This window comes from Pholis gunnellus (assembly GCF_910591455.1).
Source record: "Pholis gunnellus genome assembly, chromosome: 3".
Classification (NCBI taxonomy): Eukaryota; Metazoa; Chordata; class Actinopteri; order Perciformes; family Pholidae; genus Pholis; species Pholis gunnellus.
The window spans coordinates 6,460,881-6,480,407 of NC_136529.1; the positions used below are offsets into that span (position 1 = coordinate 6,460,881).

General features: G+C 40.4%; 1 protein-coding gene across 1 annotated transcript; it reads left to right on the forward strand.

The window, feature by feature from the left end:
• Positions 1 to 6,536: 6,536 nt before the first annotated feature.
• lactbl1b (lactamase, beta-like 1b) lies at positions 6,537 to 17,974 on the forward strand (the record flags this gene model as incomplete). The annotated part of the gene is made up of 7 exons (XM_079186114.1): positions 6,537 to 6,596; positions 8,258 to 8,426; positions 10,100 to 10,206; positions 10,944 to 11,101; positions 14,264 to 14,511; positions 15,529 to 15,634; positions 16,996 to 17,974. 7 exons carry the CDS (start codon positions 6,537 to 6,539, stop codon positions 17,972 to 17,974), a joined length of 1,827 nt encoding a protein of 608 aa, XP_079042240.1.
• Positions 17,975 to 19,527: the final 1,553 nt, after the last annotated feature.

Below are 19,527 nucleotides of genomic sequence, written 5' to 3' on the forward strand. Positions count from 1 at the left end.
AAAACAAAGGATTGGATTTTTCCATTTCCAGTAGCTTTACATTGTTAATGTTAAAATCTGAGGATTACTGAAGTCAGTTACAGTAATGAAGGAAAGAGTAGGCTCTCTTCATGCACTATACATCGCATTTAATGAATATAGAATTCATTAAATGGAGTAGAGATCAGAGGTGGACGTGATGTTTACACAATATCAAAAAAGAAGGTGGCAAAGGAAATGTATTCTCGGTCGATATTTAACGGTTGTGTCACACTTTTTAATAATATACTGCAATGTGTGTACTTTTCTGACTGCTATGTATAGATAATAATCCTGATGTTAATCAGAGGGAAGAGATTGTTCAGTGCATAAACAAAGAACATTTCATTTCATTAGAATATTCTCCAACATACATCTTCAAGTCCATTTGTCTTTGCTCAAAACCTCTGAGGGGACCAATCCCTCCACAACAACATACCTACCCTCCAGAAAATATATTACTGTGATGAAGGGATTATGTTTTCGTGGATATTCGATGGAGCAGCCTTTCTCATATCACCAGCAATCTTGTGTGCAATCAAAGCCCCGGTGAGGACAGCAGCTTGCAACTCTATGCAACAAGCCATGTTCACTAAAATGAGCTGCCTACATATTCAATTGCATACGTCTCTGCTGTAATTGCCCTCGAGCACTCGGTCCTTCCTACTTGCAGCCATTGAAAGACTGTTTACCATCTGTGTCGTCACAGACAACAAAGCGGTCTGGGCCCTTATCAGTTTTTATCTAAATGCATTTGAGTAACCAGTGGATGTTTTCCATGTTCCCCCTTCAATATCAAATGAGAACATTGCAGATAATTAGTTCAGGCGTCATCCGAAGCGGAGCCGGAGTCAGGGGGGAGAGAGGTCCACTTTAAGTGTCTTTAGATTTAGCTTTTGCTCATTTTTGTTCAGTGTTTTCCAAGAAAAACGGCTCCATCACGAGGCAAATAAACATGCATCTCAGTAATAGGACAGTAGAGCGAGCAAAGAGAAAGCTTTTAGGATACATCGTCTCGTCACATGATCACAAAGAGACTTGACAATACCAAACATACATATTACCCAAAAATGAGTAAACAATCAAGTTCATTTCATTTCTTTTTTTTTTATATAGTCTGAGGTTACGTCAACACAGTAGAACGGCAGATTGTGAAAGAGTCACGTAATGCAATCTATCTAGATATTTTTGTGTTGCTCTGAACAACGCTTTGTCGGGATGACATTTGGGCAACAAAACGACTTGGTTAGGTTGAGGAAAAGCTTCCTGGTTGGGCTTATAAATATAATATGTACAGTTAGGGTTAGGCAACGAAAGGAACGTTGGGTTAAGGCAACAAAACCACAATGACACTTTGGGACACGCGGTGTCAAACACCAGTCTTGTGCTTGAAAGACCGCCTTCTCTCCCGTTCAGCAAAAGTAGTCTTTATCTATACCTAAAACTACGTCACTAGCTCTGACGGTATAGCAAAGACACATGGATGCGTTTGATTTGTATATATGTCTATATTCCTGTGCCGTTTAAAGACACTAACTGCTCTCAGAGAGGGCTTCATGAACTAGTGAGGCGATCAGTCTGCAAAAAGCTGCCATCATGATTGAGCCACAAAGGGTTGTTTTTCTTTTCCGTTTCTTTGCTTATTTTGTATTCTATCCTAATCTGTTCGAGGATGTTCTATAAAAATATAAAACCCTACAACTGACCCGTAACCTCATTAATGGACTGTGTGATATTTCAGCACCAGTTGGCTTTTTGTTTTGTTGAGTGAACGTGTCCTCCTAAAACCTCACACCATGAAAATATTTTTAAAAAACACACACACATGCCACACACACACACACACTAAGAGGGCACTCATTTTTGTGCAATGGCAGATGTGTCCATTGGCTGCGATTGTTAATCCAGAATGCTGGGTTTGATACAAGAAGGATTTAACATAACCATGATACTGACATCTGTCAGCATCCTGCCTCAGGCTCTCAAACTCAGACGGAACGAAAGCGGAATATTTTTGTGGTATCGTTCTGATAAAAAGAGGAGCCGTCAATAGAGTCAGAACCTGAGGTAAGTGTTTGAAGGAATGAACCTATTCACTGTAGGATGCTTCATGGCCTAGAAAAGAGGCGCTTGGTTCATTACAGCTTATGTAACATGTTTTTCCACAGCCTTGATCCCAGTCGCTTTGTGCATGTGGCACATCACTTCATTCACCAATGTTCTGCCTTTCTTATCAACTGTGAAAAACAAACATGTATGAATACATCATCATCATGTGGGAGAGCTGTTCAAAAATCTGTTTACTGCATTTATTTCTGCAGAATGTTGTGGCTGTCATGACTGCAGCTAGTTGATGTTTACAGAGGGACACATACAGTGTTTGAATTTAGAAATTAATTCTAACTGCTCAGAAAGTCACTAATCCTATTGAAATAATAAGAATGATTGTTTGCTCTTACATATCACCACATTGCTCACGTGAAAAGGGAGAATCGAATTATGCTAACAGGGCACGTTTTAGTGATGCAGTTGCTTTTTATTTTGATATATCTTTTGACTGGAGCTCATCTTGGTGTGAGGGGCTAATTGCTTCATTTGTTTAAAATCGTATATCTTATCAGTCGGCACAAGCTTTATCACAGTCTCATCATGTCTACTTCTGATTAACTCACTTTTAGAGAGTATTATGCTGTTGTGATTAGCATCACTGAGGATAATGATCACATAAGTCAGTGGAGAGTTTTAACTGCGTAATTAAACCCAGGAAAATGTGTGAAGGCACACTCTTTAAACTCCATGCACGTTGAGATGAAGACCACAACAGTCACAGGTATTCCTTACAGAATCACACACACACACTCCCTGCAGCATGCAAAGACTGCGTAAACGGCATGCGTTGCCTCAATATAACAGGTAGGCTCGTGAATAGCATGAATATGGCAAGAGGGAGAATGCCAGTGGAGATTATGCTTTCTAGATTGATTGATTGAAATGAAATTGTAATGATGTCACTGCATTTGGGTCACTGCAGCAGGCAGAAGAGCAAGCAGCTCAAGAACACAGAAAGGCAAATGAAGAAGATAAAGCGTTATGCATTTAACAGCTTTCATCATTTCAACATTAAGCAAACAATCGCTGCTCAAGAGGCATAATCGATTAGAATAATGAATATGATATATTAATCGTAAAAACAAGGCAGTCCGATATGTGCATTAACTGAGGTTACTGATGTATTAGCTCTTGTGTTGTCTTAAGGATCAGAAATGAAAAAAAGTTCACAGGCAAAATATAATAAATAGAAAATCAGACAGTATAAACGTCTCTTCACAGCACTGTTTACTAATGCTAACGAATGCAGTCTGAGGTGGGGGTCATCTGCTATGAAGGTGCTGCAGATGGCCGTGTCCCCCCTGAGCCATGAGGGCACTTTCCAGTGCCAAACACGTTGTAGATGACCTTACTGCTTTACACCTTGTGGGTGGTGGCAATGGTGTAATGGGAAACGACTAGTATTTTGTAGTTGTATTCCACATTGTACAGTATATAAAAACTATGTTGCCATGAAGGAAAAAAAAAAAAATCCCAAAAAGACTTACAACTTGACTTGAAATGTAACACCCATGACTCGGGACGTCACTTGGACTTGAGCCTTTTGACTTTGACTTGATACCGTCCATTAAAAGCCAAAATATTAAGAAGAATGTAAATCAAAAAGTGTACAATGAATAAATGTGTTTCCTGAATCAACTAACTTGAACCCTTTTCATTCCAAGCTAAATTCTCTTTGTTTAAACCAGTCTGACAGCATCAGATGAAGTTTCAGAGGAGACCCATGAAGAACTAATGTTACTGAGCGGCAGTTGGAAAAGATGACGCCAGAGATTAATCGTCCACGTACAAAAGCTATGACGCGGCCAACAAAAAATGAATTGCGGTATGCAAAATGTGCGGGTCACTAATTACAGACAGACATGCAAACGGCATTACAGTTGGTGAAGAGTGCATTATGACTTGTTTAGGACTTGAAACTCAAAGTTTAGGACATGGGACTTAGACATGAGGCTTTCTGGTGACATGCAAAGCAATGACTTGGTCCCACCTCTGATCATCATGATTGTCACGGTCTGCCTCTTATCGTCTGATGTTAGCATTTACATTAACTGCTAACATGGCGGTAGACTCTCGATCTTGTTTCAAACACGATTCATTAATTTCCAACCAAATGTCCCTTTTAGCCAACTCTTAAAAGCTCTGGCCTCCTTTCAGAAGGTGAAAACAAGCAGTCTGTGTAACTGATAACCTGCCTTATACTGTGAACTTCACATTAATGATTAATGCCCTATACCCCGCTCTCTACAGTATACTCCATGTATTACAGAGATATAACGTAAAAATGTATATCGATCGGTTCCAACCACACGCTAATGACACTGCTGGAGAGATGCAGTCTGGTCAGCACTTCAGAAGCTGCTCTGTAAGCAGTTTGATTTGGGCTCATTAGCCGTGCGCCCACTGAATTAATAGCGAAATGGTGGGTCAGGTTTTACCTTGGCGCTGAATGTCTGATGGATTTTTTTATTGGCTTGGAGGACCTGAAATGTGGAGCCCATCTTTTTTTTCTTCTTTTTGGGTACAGCATTAAAGGCAAACATGCATACTCCTCTGTGCTACTTCTAGTTATAGCTGACTTTACCATCTCATTCATTTATTTATTTTAAGAAATCATTTCAGCAAAAAAATATCAACATTGTGTGAGAATTGTCATGCAGCGGGCGCCTTCCGCGATGGCTCATTCATCAACGAATGCTGGGATTTCATCTGACAAGTAAAGTTGCCTCTGAACAAAGGAAATATGAACGGGCCTGCAGGATCTGCTGCTTGTTGAACAAAAGGCAGAACATTTGTTGACTGTCGGGGAAGAAATCGTGGTGGTTGTTCAGATATTTATGAAAACAATAATAACCATGCTGAAGGTTACAATCAACTTGAATTAAAGGCTCTGTGAGCAACCTCATGTGGACTGTCTCTGTGAAGCTTTAGCAAAAACAAGACTCCTTTTAAACTTCTGTTAAAAAAATCAAACACTTCTGGTGCTGTGGTCTCTTTCTTCAAGGTGCTTCAATTAGTCAGCACAAGACGAGGCTCAGTATGAATGCAGGTAGATGGACAAAGAGAAAGGTTTGATGGAAAACATCATTTCATAAATCGTTGAAGGCTGACGACTTTATTAATTATGTCCCTGTAAAGAAACAGTACCAAGCCTTGCAACACCAACAGTTTAACCTGCTTTCACCATATATGCTGAACATAAGCTAGTTTCACAAGCTCCTCTATGTGTTTGAGCTCCCACCTTACATGTGTGTCAGAGTTGGGCAAAACCTTTAAGTTTAATGTTGACAGTGTGCCCCATCAACATTAATGTCGACATTAAAATAACGGATCTGTGCGACTATAACATAAATTTGATGTCATGTTTAATGCTATGTAGTCGCTCACACTTTATGTTATGCAGCCTGTGATTCACGGTGTAATTAATGCTGCATTCCATTTACCAAGGAAATCAGAATTAGGAGTTACGTCACACCCAAGTTGACTGCATTCAGTACAACAAGTGGGAACACTAAATGGCCATTTGATAACCAAACATTATGGCGGTGTTTTGCGCACACAAACACCGTAGCAGCATGTTCACAGGTAGAAGTTGGACAGTGGTGCATGTATGACTGATTCAATGAGACACAAGTAAGACGGAAGTGGCAATAAACAGCACATTACTACACTTTTTTACTGTTGATATGCAGAGCAGCCATCTTGGATTTTGATGTCCGGGTTGATAGAAATCCGACTTCAGGCGAAATTTCTTGGAACTCGAAAATGTCAATGTTCAAATGATAATGACAATAATGTAGACAGCCAGACTATAGAGAACCAAGGGAACAACAACTGGGCATTTTGGAGGAAAGAAGAAATAAATTACAACCATATAAAAGTTTAAAGAAATAACTTTTTTCTTCTTGTGTAATTAAAGAGTAAAAGGGGAGAACAGCCACACATTATATATCACAGCCCACTGTTACTGTGAATCGGTTGTACAATTCATCCCCACTCTCTGGGAGAAATGATTGCCTTTGGCAGCATCGAATACTCCTGTCAGTATAATCCTTTCAGAGGTGGGCACTTACAGTTTCACGAGTGGACAATGTTTCTCGGTCTCTTATGGCACCGCGTTATATCACAGCCGTCCTCGCTGCTGCAGCAAGGAGAAAATGTGCCACAAAAATAATCTTGGCTTCCTGTTGGTCTCACGTCCTTCTGCTCTACTTCCACATCTGTGGACCTTCTGGACAGAGAGCAGCCTCACCAGATGCATGGGGGGGAGGGGGGGGGGGGGGACACCGTTTTATGACATTAACCTTTTGTCTTACAGTAACGGAGCAAAAAGCAAACCTCAGCAAATTATGTGCAGAAGATATAACTGCTTGATTTTTATTTTTTTTATGTAAAGGTGCAGCGAAACCATGGGCAAGGCGGGGAGTAAAGTCCTGAGAGAAGCCTCAGTGGACGGGGTTCAAGCTCAGGTAAACAGCAATCACCTCACACACAAACAACTCATGCCTGCACACATGGACACACAAACACATGCAGGAATTGAACTAGCAAATCAATGCTTACTCACTGCAAAAAATGTGTTTAACTAAGAACACATTTCACTGCTGTGTATGCGCATGTGTGTGTGTGTGTGTATGCGTGTGTGTGTGTGTGTGTGTGTGTGTGTGTGTGTGTGTGTGTGTGTGTGTGTGTGTATGCGTGCGTGTGTGTGTGTGTGTGTGTGTCCTGACTGGTGAAATGGGCCAGCTGCTGTGCTCTCCATCTATCACAGGTTATGCAACCAGGATCATCCGCAGCTTGCTTTCACACTTCCTTTTCCCACATCGCATCATGATACCTATAATCATCAAAATGTATTACTGAGCTTTGGACGGGCCATTAATATCTTGTGAATAAACTGAGCAAAGGAATGATAGTCACTGGATGTACTATCAGTGGATGGATATAAATTATATTCAGGGTGTGTTTTACTTATATAAGCTACCTCGTAGAAGTTAATCAGATCTGCTATCAGGTTGAGTATAATTTAAAATCGTCATAGATGGTGTGATATTTTCTGGAAATTCAATGGAAAAAAACATTTATAGATAAAACAACCTGATAAACACCGGCTTTATTTTTTAATCTTGAGCGCACAAGATTTAAAAAAATATCTTTTAGGACCTTCAGGGACTTTTTCAGCTGATCGAGGGAATTGAATAAATACATTATACTTCATGGAATTTAATGCAAAAACTCTGCAAATCCCAAGTTCACCCTACACTCAAAAACATGTTTTGCCTATTATTCCTTCACCTAAAGATTTAACAAAAACAATATTCAAACACTCTTGGACTCTTGTTTGATAGCTGGCAGCGGTTTGAGTGAAGACGTCGTTGACAGCAGTGCATCTCATCCTCGGTCATTATCCAAATTCCCCTCAACATTCCAAATTGTCTGTCATTCCCTCACCCAGTTGATCCACACTCGCTGCACCAAAGGGATTGTACTTTTCAGCTCATGCTCCGGCTAAAAGGCGCAAAGTATCACCGCATCTCGACTCGTGCTGGCCGACTGCGCCATCTTGGTCAGCCTGTGCGGCTCGGTGGCGCGCTCCACAAGGCGAGGGCAGGACTGAAGTGAATTGATTCACAGGGATTAGGGATTAAGACTTCCCCCGGGTGCTTTGGTGGAGTAAATCTAGGGATTATGATGTCAACGGCCTGTGGCTGCAGGAGAGGAAATTGAAATGTGAAGGACGAGAGCGCCAATGGCCCAGGATTACAGCACAGTCAGTGACAAATCAGAGATGGGAGTCCGTGTTTGTGCCTTCACCTCCATGGGACACCATTTACTGCCTTTGGGCTGCAGGAATAATTTACATTTTGAGAATTAACTGTGTGCAATAAGAAGATTTCTGTGTCGCTGGTAATCCTTCCTGCTCTGGCCTGTGAAGCATCAGGTGGTGAGTACCGTTAAGTACAACAGGGAGCAAGGGGAAAGGGATTTGTGACGACTTTTTACAACTAGAATCAATAGAAAACATGGAGCAGAATATCTGGTCAAAGAATCCACAAACAGGAAACACTTTTAAAGGCTTAGTGCTAACCTTGTGTGGTGTGTTTTATGTGCCTGTCTGTTCGTATTCAAGCCAACTCCTGCTGTAGCTGCTCCTGCTGCCGTTAAATTCGAAGGACTCACCAAAACCAACAAGATGAAGGTGAAATGGACCCAGCTGGGTTTGGTGTTCTTCCTCGTTTTGTCACTGGTTATGACTGGATGCTTCTTCTGGCAATATCAGCTGCCAAAACTTTTGCCAGGTGAGTGCAAACGTGGGTTGGACCGCATTGTGTTGAGCTATGAGTTGTGTGAAGACTCCACCTTTTCTGAAACTTGAAATCAACAAATCCTTTAAAATGATTTCATCATCAGGATGCAATTATTCTTATTTTGGTCTGTAAAACCTGGAACATATGACTTTTCCTTATTTATTACATTCAACACTGAATCATAGCCGTTAGCTTGCAGCTAAAACTGTGGAAGCTCCTTTTTATCTGATCTGACGGCCACAGCAACAACCGATAATCTCAGCTCCAACGTTGATAATCAATAGATTATGCTCTCTTAATTAAAGAGCTATATATCTTGTAATCAGGAGATAAAACAATCTCTTAATCGAAAGATCTTTATCTTGTAATTATAAGATAAAGCGTTAGCTTGCTAAAATATTAGCCCACGGTGGTTTGTGCTTGCTGGGAGTGTCTATAATTACCAGCATCTTAACAAGATCTCAGTAGTCTGTGTCAGTTTAAACATATAGCAAGAAAAATCATTTTTCATTTCTCAGACGGTACAAGATGAATTTTGATATGAAAGACGGTTTGTCTTGGTGGTTACACATTGAAGTGTTTTTAATTGTTGTCCCTTTAATCCGGGGAAATCAGTGTACACGTCAAATACAACACCAGAATACATTATGTACCAGTGGTGCTTTAGATCAGGGGTTCTCAAACATGTTGGGGTCAGGGGGAGAAAACTTTCAAGGGCCTCCTCATAATCATAACCCAGAGTATGCATAATGCTTACTTCCATTCATGCCATTTCAATTTGAATCATGTTAATACCACGTTTTTGAAACAGAGGGTCATTTTATTCAAATGGCATTTGGATTCAACTTGACAGCATTTATAGGTCATTTTCAGGTCATTGATTTTAAAAGCTTTTTGGGAAATGAACAGTCGCAGACATTTAAACTTGAGTGAGTGCTTCATCTTTAAAATAATGATTTTCTATTGGGTCAAAGCTTATTTTATTGGTACTAATGTTCCTCCTCTGTAGATATACAAGTTTTTACGATACAGCTAAATTTGTATAATTAAAAGCCAATTATTTTTGCGGACCCCTGAGTGCCACGGCCCCTACTTTAAGAATCACTGTTTCCGATGAACGTTTTTGGTTGGGTTCTTCAGAGTCAAAAGTCTTTATTCTCCAAAACACAACCCAGGTTTATAATGTCTACTATATATGAATGTAAATGAGTAGAGTAACATCAGGTGATAGTATTAATGGGAAAAGCACAGCTCCACAGGCTCCCTTTTGTATTTTCCGATGTGCACTGATTCGTCTTTTATATTCCAAAAAATACATTTTTCACGTATAGCAGTCCTAGAATGAAAAGGCAAATAATGCCCTGAAGCCACAATGAAACATATTGAAATATCATATTGTTCGTCCAGAGTTCACAGTGGGAACCGGCAGCGTCTATCATATATCCTAACAAATTGTATCCCGTTAGATCAACGGGGTTCATCAGGAAGCGGAGAGAATTAATGAAGCCCCAAGCCAGCCAATTGTCCTGCATTACACTGGCCTTTGTGCCGCCGATACATTATTCTATCGAATATGAAGTGGGGATTTCAGTAGCCTGTCGCCCGGTGCTTCCTTTGCTCTTTCATTCTCTTTCCCTTTCTCTCATTTCCCACTCAACGCCCAGATGAAGGGATGGGTCGCAATGCCAAATCAGAGATGATGTGTCCTCGCTTCCCCGAGCCTCTGCAGCTGGAGCATCCGATCCCCGGTCTGAAAGAGGCCCTGGAGAAGGTGAGATGTGCCGTCCATCAAGCACAGATGTTATATTTCTATCATGAACACTGACGTCGCAGGAAATTTACAGGCCGACCGCGGTAATCCTTCACACCAAATGCCGTTGCAGTTGACAGAAGGAGATTAAAGATGTGGTGGATGAAATACTGAGCAGGGAGCCGCAGTGTTCCCAGTTGATCAACCACATGCAATGACATATATTAACACATCAGCTCCCAAAAGAGAAGAAATGAGTTGAAGGTGCACGTTGAGGGCTTAACTGTATATAGTGAAGGAATAGATGAACATCAGCATCAACATTTGACTCATTCATTCAAAGTTGAGCAGCAGTTTGCCAGTTCAATTACAGTTTCTAGATGCCTGTACTGAAAAATAAAAAAAAACTTCTTTCATCTCTTCAACCAAACACTTGAAGACAAACTGAAAAATGAAATAATAAAAAAACAGCATAATGACAGAGCTGTTGATGGAGCAGGCGGCATATTCAGCTTGTGTTGTTGTAGAGTTGTAGGGCCCTTAACTTAGGTTTTCAGTGTGAGAAGATCAAGACCACTCTTGTGTGTATGCTAAACACGTAGCTACAGTCAGCTGTCGGTTAGCTTAGCTTAGCATAAAGACTGGAAGCAGGGAGAAACAGCTGGCCTGTTTTCCTTAAAGTATTCTTCACAAACTTCCATCTGAAGTGGACACGTTTTCTGAATTGACCCCTCACGTCCTGCTCGGCCTCATTCCAGGTGGACGCTGTGCTTCGGCAGAGCATCAATCCCATCAGCCTCCCCTCTCTGTCGGCCATCGTGATCTTAAATGACACAGTTTTGTGGACCGGAAACTTTGGAAAAAGGAATGGCAGTGACCCTCTCTCAGGACCCCCCAATGAGTACACAATTTACAGGTGAGTGCTTGATGAAACACCAGGACAGCAGCCAAGGAGTGGAAGTCCCCACCAATAATAATAATAATAATAGTATCAATAGTCATGATAATTATAAAAATAAATACAATTAAAATACTAGTACCACTACTACTACTAATAAGAATCATAATCATAGTAATAATAATGTTTAAAGTTGCAAGCAGCGATGAACCAGGCCCATGCACATGTACGTCAGAGGTACTGGCGAGACGCTGGTCTATTTAGATTGTACTGATCACATTTGAGGAGGCTTTTTTGTACGTCTCCACATGTTACACATATTCAATTTCATAGAGCATGAAAGTTATAGAGCATAAAAATTAAGCAAGCAAGCCATTTTGTAACACCGAGCATATGACCCATAAAGTGTTCGCCAGTCCTAATGAGTGGGCAAAGTTATGTTTTCAAACAACTTGCGCCCCTCAAAAAGGCGATTCATTGCATAGAATAATAATAACAATAATAATATTAATAATAAAAAAATGTAAATCATGATCAATCAATTCAGCTTAATAGAATGAAGAGAGGCCGCTAAAAGTACAGATAATGAACTAGAATAAAATACCAAACAATAAAATAATGAACTGCAAATTTAAACCAATAAACGAAAAAGATTGTCGTGTGTAAGTCAATTATATATACTGCTTTTATTTATTTTATTTTTTTAAATGGAGCACGTATAACATGTCTCTATTTCCCTGTTTAGGATCACATTACAACGTTCTTTATATTTCACTTCTGGGAAATTACAGATCTGTAAAGTAAAGTGATGCATGCTTTATTTCCCATGAAGGTTTAAAAGCAGTTTCATCCAGGAGTAAAATTCTGGGGTAGAAATACTTAATTGTTTTTTCAAGTGTTGAATGTAAACTCCTCTCAAGGTCACTAAAAACCCAAAATGTCCACCTGACCTCAGTATCCTCAACAGTAGTACTACAGCCCTGATTATCGCTCCTCAAACACCTCTTTGATGAAGCTCTGCTTTGGTGCGTTTTTTTGTCATAATAATGTTGCTGGAGTCTGAAACACAAAACACATTTTTTGTCTGCTCTGCAGAGGAGGCAGTGTGTTTTCATTATGGGATGAGCATCATTACATCACTTTAATAATGGGATAGAAATATCTTTCAGCCAGTATACATCTGCACCGAAGTTCCTGACTGATGTGTAATGGATGTTGCAGCATGATGGAGATCATGTTACCCCTGGTTGTCTGATGATTACTCTAAAAAGGCTAAAGTCACAAATTAGAGTGTGCTTCTGCGCAGGAAGGGAAGCAACATAACAATCCCCCTTCCAAGGGAAAAGAAAGGGACAGGACCACGCAGACCGGCCAGACGGCATTAGCAGGGACAATTCAGCATTTCTTTATCAGTACGTAGATGTGTGAACACCTCAGTGGAAATAATCCTGTAGGTTGATCAATGATTAGACGGCCAATACACAGTTTGGTGTTTGGTTCATTCTGACACTAGAAAACTACCAGTCTGTCTCTCAGATTCCAGAAATCATTTAAATCTTCTCTATATGTAAAGCCCTCTGATAGGGTGAAGAGATATATGGTGTGGGGTAATCCCTGTGCTACAAATACTTTTTTGTTTCGACAGATTTAGACCAGAACTTTGTAGCAGAACCGCAGTTTGTCAAGAACTGGCCGACATGAAGCCAGTTGGATTTGGCAGTTATTAAAGTTATTTATTGTAAGAACAGATTGTTTTGATAAAGTTACCTCTCCAAAATAAAAATAGAAACATTACCTCAGGATCACAGTTCCTATAGTTTATTACAAGTCTGGTGCAATCAATAGACATAAAAGAGGATAAGCTGTCCACACAAAATGAAAGAGTATCAACTTTCATAGCAATCCACAGATTAACAGATGCAGCAGCTGTAACACTGGGCAAGTGTCAAACTAAGAAACACTGTCCTTAATTTGGTGATTTTAATGTTGCACTCCCATAAAGTTGGAGGCTTTGCTGAAAACGGATTGGCCCAAATTGATGCAGCAGAGGCCGAGATGTACAGACTTTTGGTCTCTAAACTGAGATTCTACAATTTCCGTTTTCTATTAAAAATTCTTCAAGCTCAATGCATGAAAACCAAGACGACATGATCGGGGGTTATTTTCTCTGATTTTAGAAAGCTCCTTCTGAGCCACAGGAGATTAACAACCATGTTCACATGCTGAGCGGTACTTGGGTGTAAAATTGGTGGCCTTTACAAGAAATAAGTAGATAATCTAAAAGTCCTCACTCAAATGTTACACATGTTGCGAAAATGCTAAAAGTCAGTTATATAACATATTTGATTCGACAACATATACACTGCCTGGCCAAAAAAAAGTCGCCACCTGGATTTAACTAAGCAAATAGGTACGAGCCTAGGTTCAGCAACAGTATGTGCTCAAAGAATGAGGTCAGCTGACTACCTGAATATACTGAATGACCAGGTTATTCCATCAATGGATTTTTTCTTCCCTGATGGCACGGGCATATTCCAAGATGACAATGCCAGGATTCATCGGGCTCAAATTGTGAAAGAGTGGTTCAGGGAGCATGAGACATCATTTTCACACATGGATTGGCCACCACAGAGTCCAGACCTTAACTCCATTGAGAATCGTTGGGATGTGCTGGAGAAGGCTTTCCGCAGTGGTCAGACTCTACCATCATCAATACAAGATCTTGGTGAGAAATTAATGCAACACTGGATGGAAATAAATCTTGTGACATTGCAGAAGCTTATCGAAACAATGCCACAGCGAATGCGTGCCGTAATCAAAGCTAAAGGCGGTCCAACGAAATATTAGAGTGTGTGACCTTTTTTTTTGGTGGCGACTTTTTTTTGGGCCAGGCAGTGTATGTGCACATACAATGTGCAGCATACGGCCCCCCCCAGCATAAGTGTCTCCGGAGTTTAACTTTTACAAGATAGAACATCTAATCGTGGGTACATGAATTGAGCCCTTTCAGATGAACTGTAAGTGCTCTGACTCCTTAATCAAATTTGAGTATTTCTATTTTTTTTTACGTACCATTGACTGTATATAAGAAGTTGTAAAGGTGGTCACCATGACGACACCGCTGTCCGATTTTCTGTCGGATTAAAAAACAACCACATTGCTGTGTCATCTGTCCTTCAGAATTGCAAGCCTATCAAAAATCTTCCCGACCTTGATGCTGTACAAACTGTGGGAAGATGGGAAGATCGGCTCCCTGGATGATCCTCTGGAAAAATATGTGGAGAACTTCACCATCAAAAATCCTCTGGGGAAGACGCGAGACTCTGAGCTGAAATACGTGACAGATGGCCTGATATTTCTGGACAGCGGGGAGGTTCAGATCCGCTCCTCATCAGTCACTCTGCGCAGGATGGCCAGCCAGCTCTCAGGTAAAAGCAGAAGGTTATAGAGAGCAACGTCAAAGTCAAGAGAGCCAACTTCTGTGGTGTGGCTGTTCAATCTATAGTTCAGGATGTGAAAAAGCATCTTAGATATGGGATTTATTGTAATGCTATAAACCCAAGGGAGATGACTCATTGAAACAAACACTTAAATAAAAGAGGAAGAAGAAGAAGACGCTGCTGGTATATTTGACATATACTGTTTTCTCTGATCAAAATGTGTGTTGAATGTAAACATCCAGGTTGCAGTTCCTTTGTGTTTCTGAAGTTTGAAGATTAAACTTCTTACTTTTCATTTATTGATTTTTAAGCTGAAACAATCAGTCAAATAATTTATGTTATTATATATCATGTTTTTATATCAGGATAATTGTCATTTTTAAGCAAAAATGCCAAACATTTCATCTTGTATCTGATTTAAATATCTAGAGGTTTTTTACTTTTGTTCAGACAAAAACAGTAATTTGAACACGTTACCTTGGCGAAACTGAGATGTGCTATTACAAAAAAGATGAAAAATAATCTTCTAGTTCGTATGTAAAGACTGCAATGGATACCTGCTACAGAAACATTTGAGCTGTTCAGATACTTATCATGCTGGAGTCAACAGTCACATCCATATGTTGTCACAGCAAACAATTTTACAATCGTCGCGCATAAACAAGCTTTTCAATCTGTAAAACTACACTCTGTGTAATGAGCTCAAATAAAAGATGAGGGAAACACCTGAAGCAAGACAAACTATGCGTCTTTAAATATCCCATTGTCTCCGTTTATCATCAAGGTATCAAACCTGAACATGATAATCACATTCAGAGAACTGAACCGAATTTGTCTCGTACCAGTACTCTACAAAGAACCACCTGACTGAAATAAAACATGAAGACTTATTTCATTGAGCAGGATAGAAGAACAGATGTCTCGCGCATACAAATGCAATTCATTTGTTACATTACCTGCCTTAAGTTTTTTTATATAACACTGTTGTATCGTGGGCTGATACAGGCCTACCCAGGAGACTTCGCGCCACAAGTCTGCTTTGGAAAGGAAAAACACAAACTGCAATCAATCTGCTGCAAGATGATGTCCTTGTCGCAGACCCAGGCACCAAGTAAGATTTGTTATGCTGAGTTGATTTCAGTATTTCAATATGTACATTTTTATTTTGCAAAGTGGGATATTAAATTGTGTTAGTGCATACATTTGGCACGGGAGGGCCTTAATCATTTGATGACGACAACATATTTTGTGTAATCTGTCTGATAAAAGAAAGTTTGACATTCTGGGAATATATATATGCCAATAACCACTTTCTTGTCAAGGGTTTGATGAGAATATTATTGGAATTTATGCATGGTGAACTTAAACCTACAGCCAGCAGCCCGTTTGCCTACCTTAGCATAAAGGCTGGAAACCCAGGGAAACAGCCAGCCTTGCTTTGTCCAAAGAGGAGAAAATCCATCGACCAGCACCTCAGAAGTTCACTGATTAAACATTTTTGTGGTTCTGTGTTGAATCTCAAAACTCCTTTTTTGATTTAAAATTATTGGTTTACATGCATGGATTCATTCAGTCAAAACTTGATTGCATTTGCAAAAATATGTGCCCTCAAAGTGTATGTGCCCTGTCAAAGTAGTGCTATGAGGTTGGATTTTACAGGGGCTGTGATAAATGCAAATGCCAATCGCACTGTTTTGTATGAAAAAAAAAAGTAATTTACTTAGATTTTAATAGTGGTGTTTTCTTTATACTATGACAGTTTTCCTAAAATTTGATTTAAAGTATCGCAATATATTGAATCGTAACCCCTGTGTCATGATACGTGTCATATTACCAGATTCTTGCCAATACACAGCCCTACTAATTATCACATTTGTGTCTGTTTAATCCGCACAAAAAGCAGCTAAAAGTGTTGTGGTTTATAAGGGATGTGTGCCAGACTCTTTCTTAGCCAGAAGCAGTGACTTCCTGAAGTCTCACCGGTTATTTATTTAGTTTTATTTATTCTATTTGCAAAGGCCCATGTGAAATATTAAACTTGAATGTTATTTAATGTATTTTATCAGAGTTAGTTTAAATTGTATTTTCATCTGCAGTTTCAAAGCAAGTTGTCAGTGCTGCCAGCCACATAACCCTTCAAAAAACCACAACTTGTGGCTTTTACTTTTCAGTTCTTGCACAGATGAAACAAACAACATATACCGCGTTAGTAAGTTTTAGAGGGTCTGGTAGGCAGGTTGGACGGAGCCAGGCTAGCTGTTTTCAGTTTCAAGTCAAGCTTCTTTATCCTACAAATAGTAGTGGTTTCAACCCTAACCGTAAACAACAAAGCTATTGAGCATAATCCCCAAAATATTGAACTATTTCTTCAAGATAGGTGTTGAGTTTGCACTTGTAAAATAGTTTATCTAATTTTTTGCATCAACAACCAGATTTTTGAAACCTCCATCTCTTTGACTTGCTACCTTCCAGATGTCACTACAGCAACCTTGCCTTCTCGCTGCTGGCTCACGTGATGGCCGAGCGAGTGGCCGCCGTTGACTACCAGCGGTGGATCACAGACAACATCCTGGACCGGCTGGGGATGGAGGACACCGGCTTTGACATCACCCCGGGGCTCCAGAGCCAGATGGCCGTGGGCGTGTACTCCAACGGGAAGCCAGCCCCGCTCTACGACCTGGGCTGGTACCGGCCTTCGGGTCAGATGTTCTCCACGGCCGCAGACTTGGCCAAGCTCTCCATGGTGCTGCTGGGCGCTTACCACCGCAAGATGCTGGAACCAGACTCATTAAAGATCATGCTAACCCCGCTTTTCAGGTGCGATAAGGACTACTTTGCCAACCGTACTGGGACGCCGTGGGAGGTGAATGAGCTCATGGGCTACGAGATGGTGCGAAAAGATGGCGATCTGGACGGCTACTCTGCCACCTTCTCCCTTGTACCCAGAATGAAGCTCGGTCTGGTGGTGCTTATGGCTGGCAGCCGGCCTCAGAACCAGGACTTGGTCACCAAGGCCTACAACCACATCATACCAGCCATAGAAAAAGCCTTCAGGGAGGGCAAGAAGGTCCTTTATCCTCCTCCAAACCCAGAACCTTACATTGGCTTTTTCACCTACAGCAACATCACCTTCTACGAGATAAAAGTCGGGTCCGACGGAGTTCTGATCATGCAACAGTTTGGGCCTCAGATTGAGGAGGTGATTCCAGAGAAGTACAGGACAATAAAGCTCAACTACCTGGTTGACCGGGTGTTTAGAGTGGTTTTTGAAAGAGAGTACCCTTGTGTTTTGCGAGTCGGGACGGCCTCAGTGTCCCTGGAAGCTCAAGATGGCCAATTGTTTAATTTCTACACGTTTGACAAGCGCGGTTTGTCCCCTGGTTTTGATGCACCGGGACTGAACACATACAATGTGGTCAGAATAGCCCGCAGGCCATCCTTCTCGAGCTGAACTGCAGTTGCGAGCTGAAGTCAACTGATGTTTGCTTGAGATACGTGAAGGACTGTAAAAAAAGAAAATGGGGCTGTGAATATTGAAAGACCAAATCATAAAGTCTGGGTCATTTTGGCGATCAAAGATGGGATTGTGCTCTTGATTTATAGAAAGCACAGAAAGGGACGGCAATATGTACAATGTCTTGCACAGAAAAGTAATGACTTTATGCTAAATGATGTGTATGACTGTCCTTCATTAGGCCTCCCACCTGAACATTCATCTTATGGTGCATGTGTTTTTCCTGCCTTCAATTAAACCGCTGTGTCATTGTCTCGGTCTCTTCTGTCCTTGAGTTTCACGAGAAATCACGGGCTCACAACAAACTTGTGTAGTTCTACCACATAAATATTTACATAGATTTCATTTTCAATTCTTGGACTATGATTGCAATTCCACAAATGAATCAGCTCATACATATTCATTGGTTAAATATATGTATGATTGGTTTTGGGGAAAATAATATTATATTTCTTTGTGTTACTATGAATTAGCTTGTGGCAGGTAGAATCAGGACTTTAAAGCTCCACATGAATATGCATCACTTCTATTTAAATGCAGATGTTGCCACGGAATGGAACTGCTCAGCACGCACAAAGATGCAAAATGTTGTGGCGCCCCAATTAGAGGCGATAAAGGACAGAGAGGCTTTTGGTTGCCTGTGTGACTCATTGCTGTTTTAGCCCTAAAAATGGACTTCAATTTGTCTCAACCTCTAACACCAAGAAGAAGAATATACTGCTCTGACTGAAAATGACAGATGCAAGCTTACAAAAATAACCCATATGGCCAAGGCCGATGTTTTACCGCTCATATTAGATTATGTGTCTGAATATATGATGGAAATGGGATAGACATTGAAAATGTACCAGGTGCAGTGAGTAAAATTGAGTCAATGTGAAGAAGTAAATCTACTGTGTCCACTTCATCTGGCTGTGGATGGAAATATTGAAACTGCCATTCAACTGTGAAATGCTATGTTGTCAAGGCCCACAGAGTTAAGCTTATTCTGATGGATGGTTTGGAGGAAAAATGCAGTCATGGCTCATGCAGTATTGTAACCCAGCAAAACCAACGTGTAAAGTACACCCCTTGTTGATTCTCTGATTTTGTTGAGGCTTGTTATTTGAGATAATTGACAGGCTTATGCAGCCTTCCACAAAGCAACAATCACACAATACAATCATGATGATGATTGTATTGTGTGATTGTCATGAAAGAAACAGAACAGCAAGCGTAACCGGGCATTACGATGGAATATAATAATAGCTATACGTGTGGACAGCTTTGACATATATTTATTTTAAATCAGGCATTTCACAATAGCCACAATCTTTTTTTTTTGCAATCACATTGAACAAGGACCAACCATTCAATCAAATCTTGTGCATGAGAAAAATTAGGAAAATCTCACAGCGAAGCATTACAGTCTTTGTTCACAAGAAGAAGCAGTTGACCTCTTTTTGCTGTCCGGCAACATATCAATTTTCCAAATACAAAAAAAACAAAAA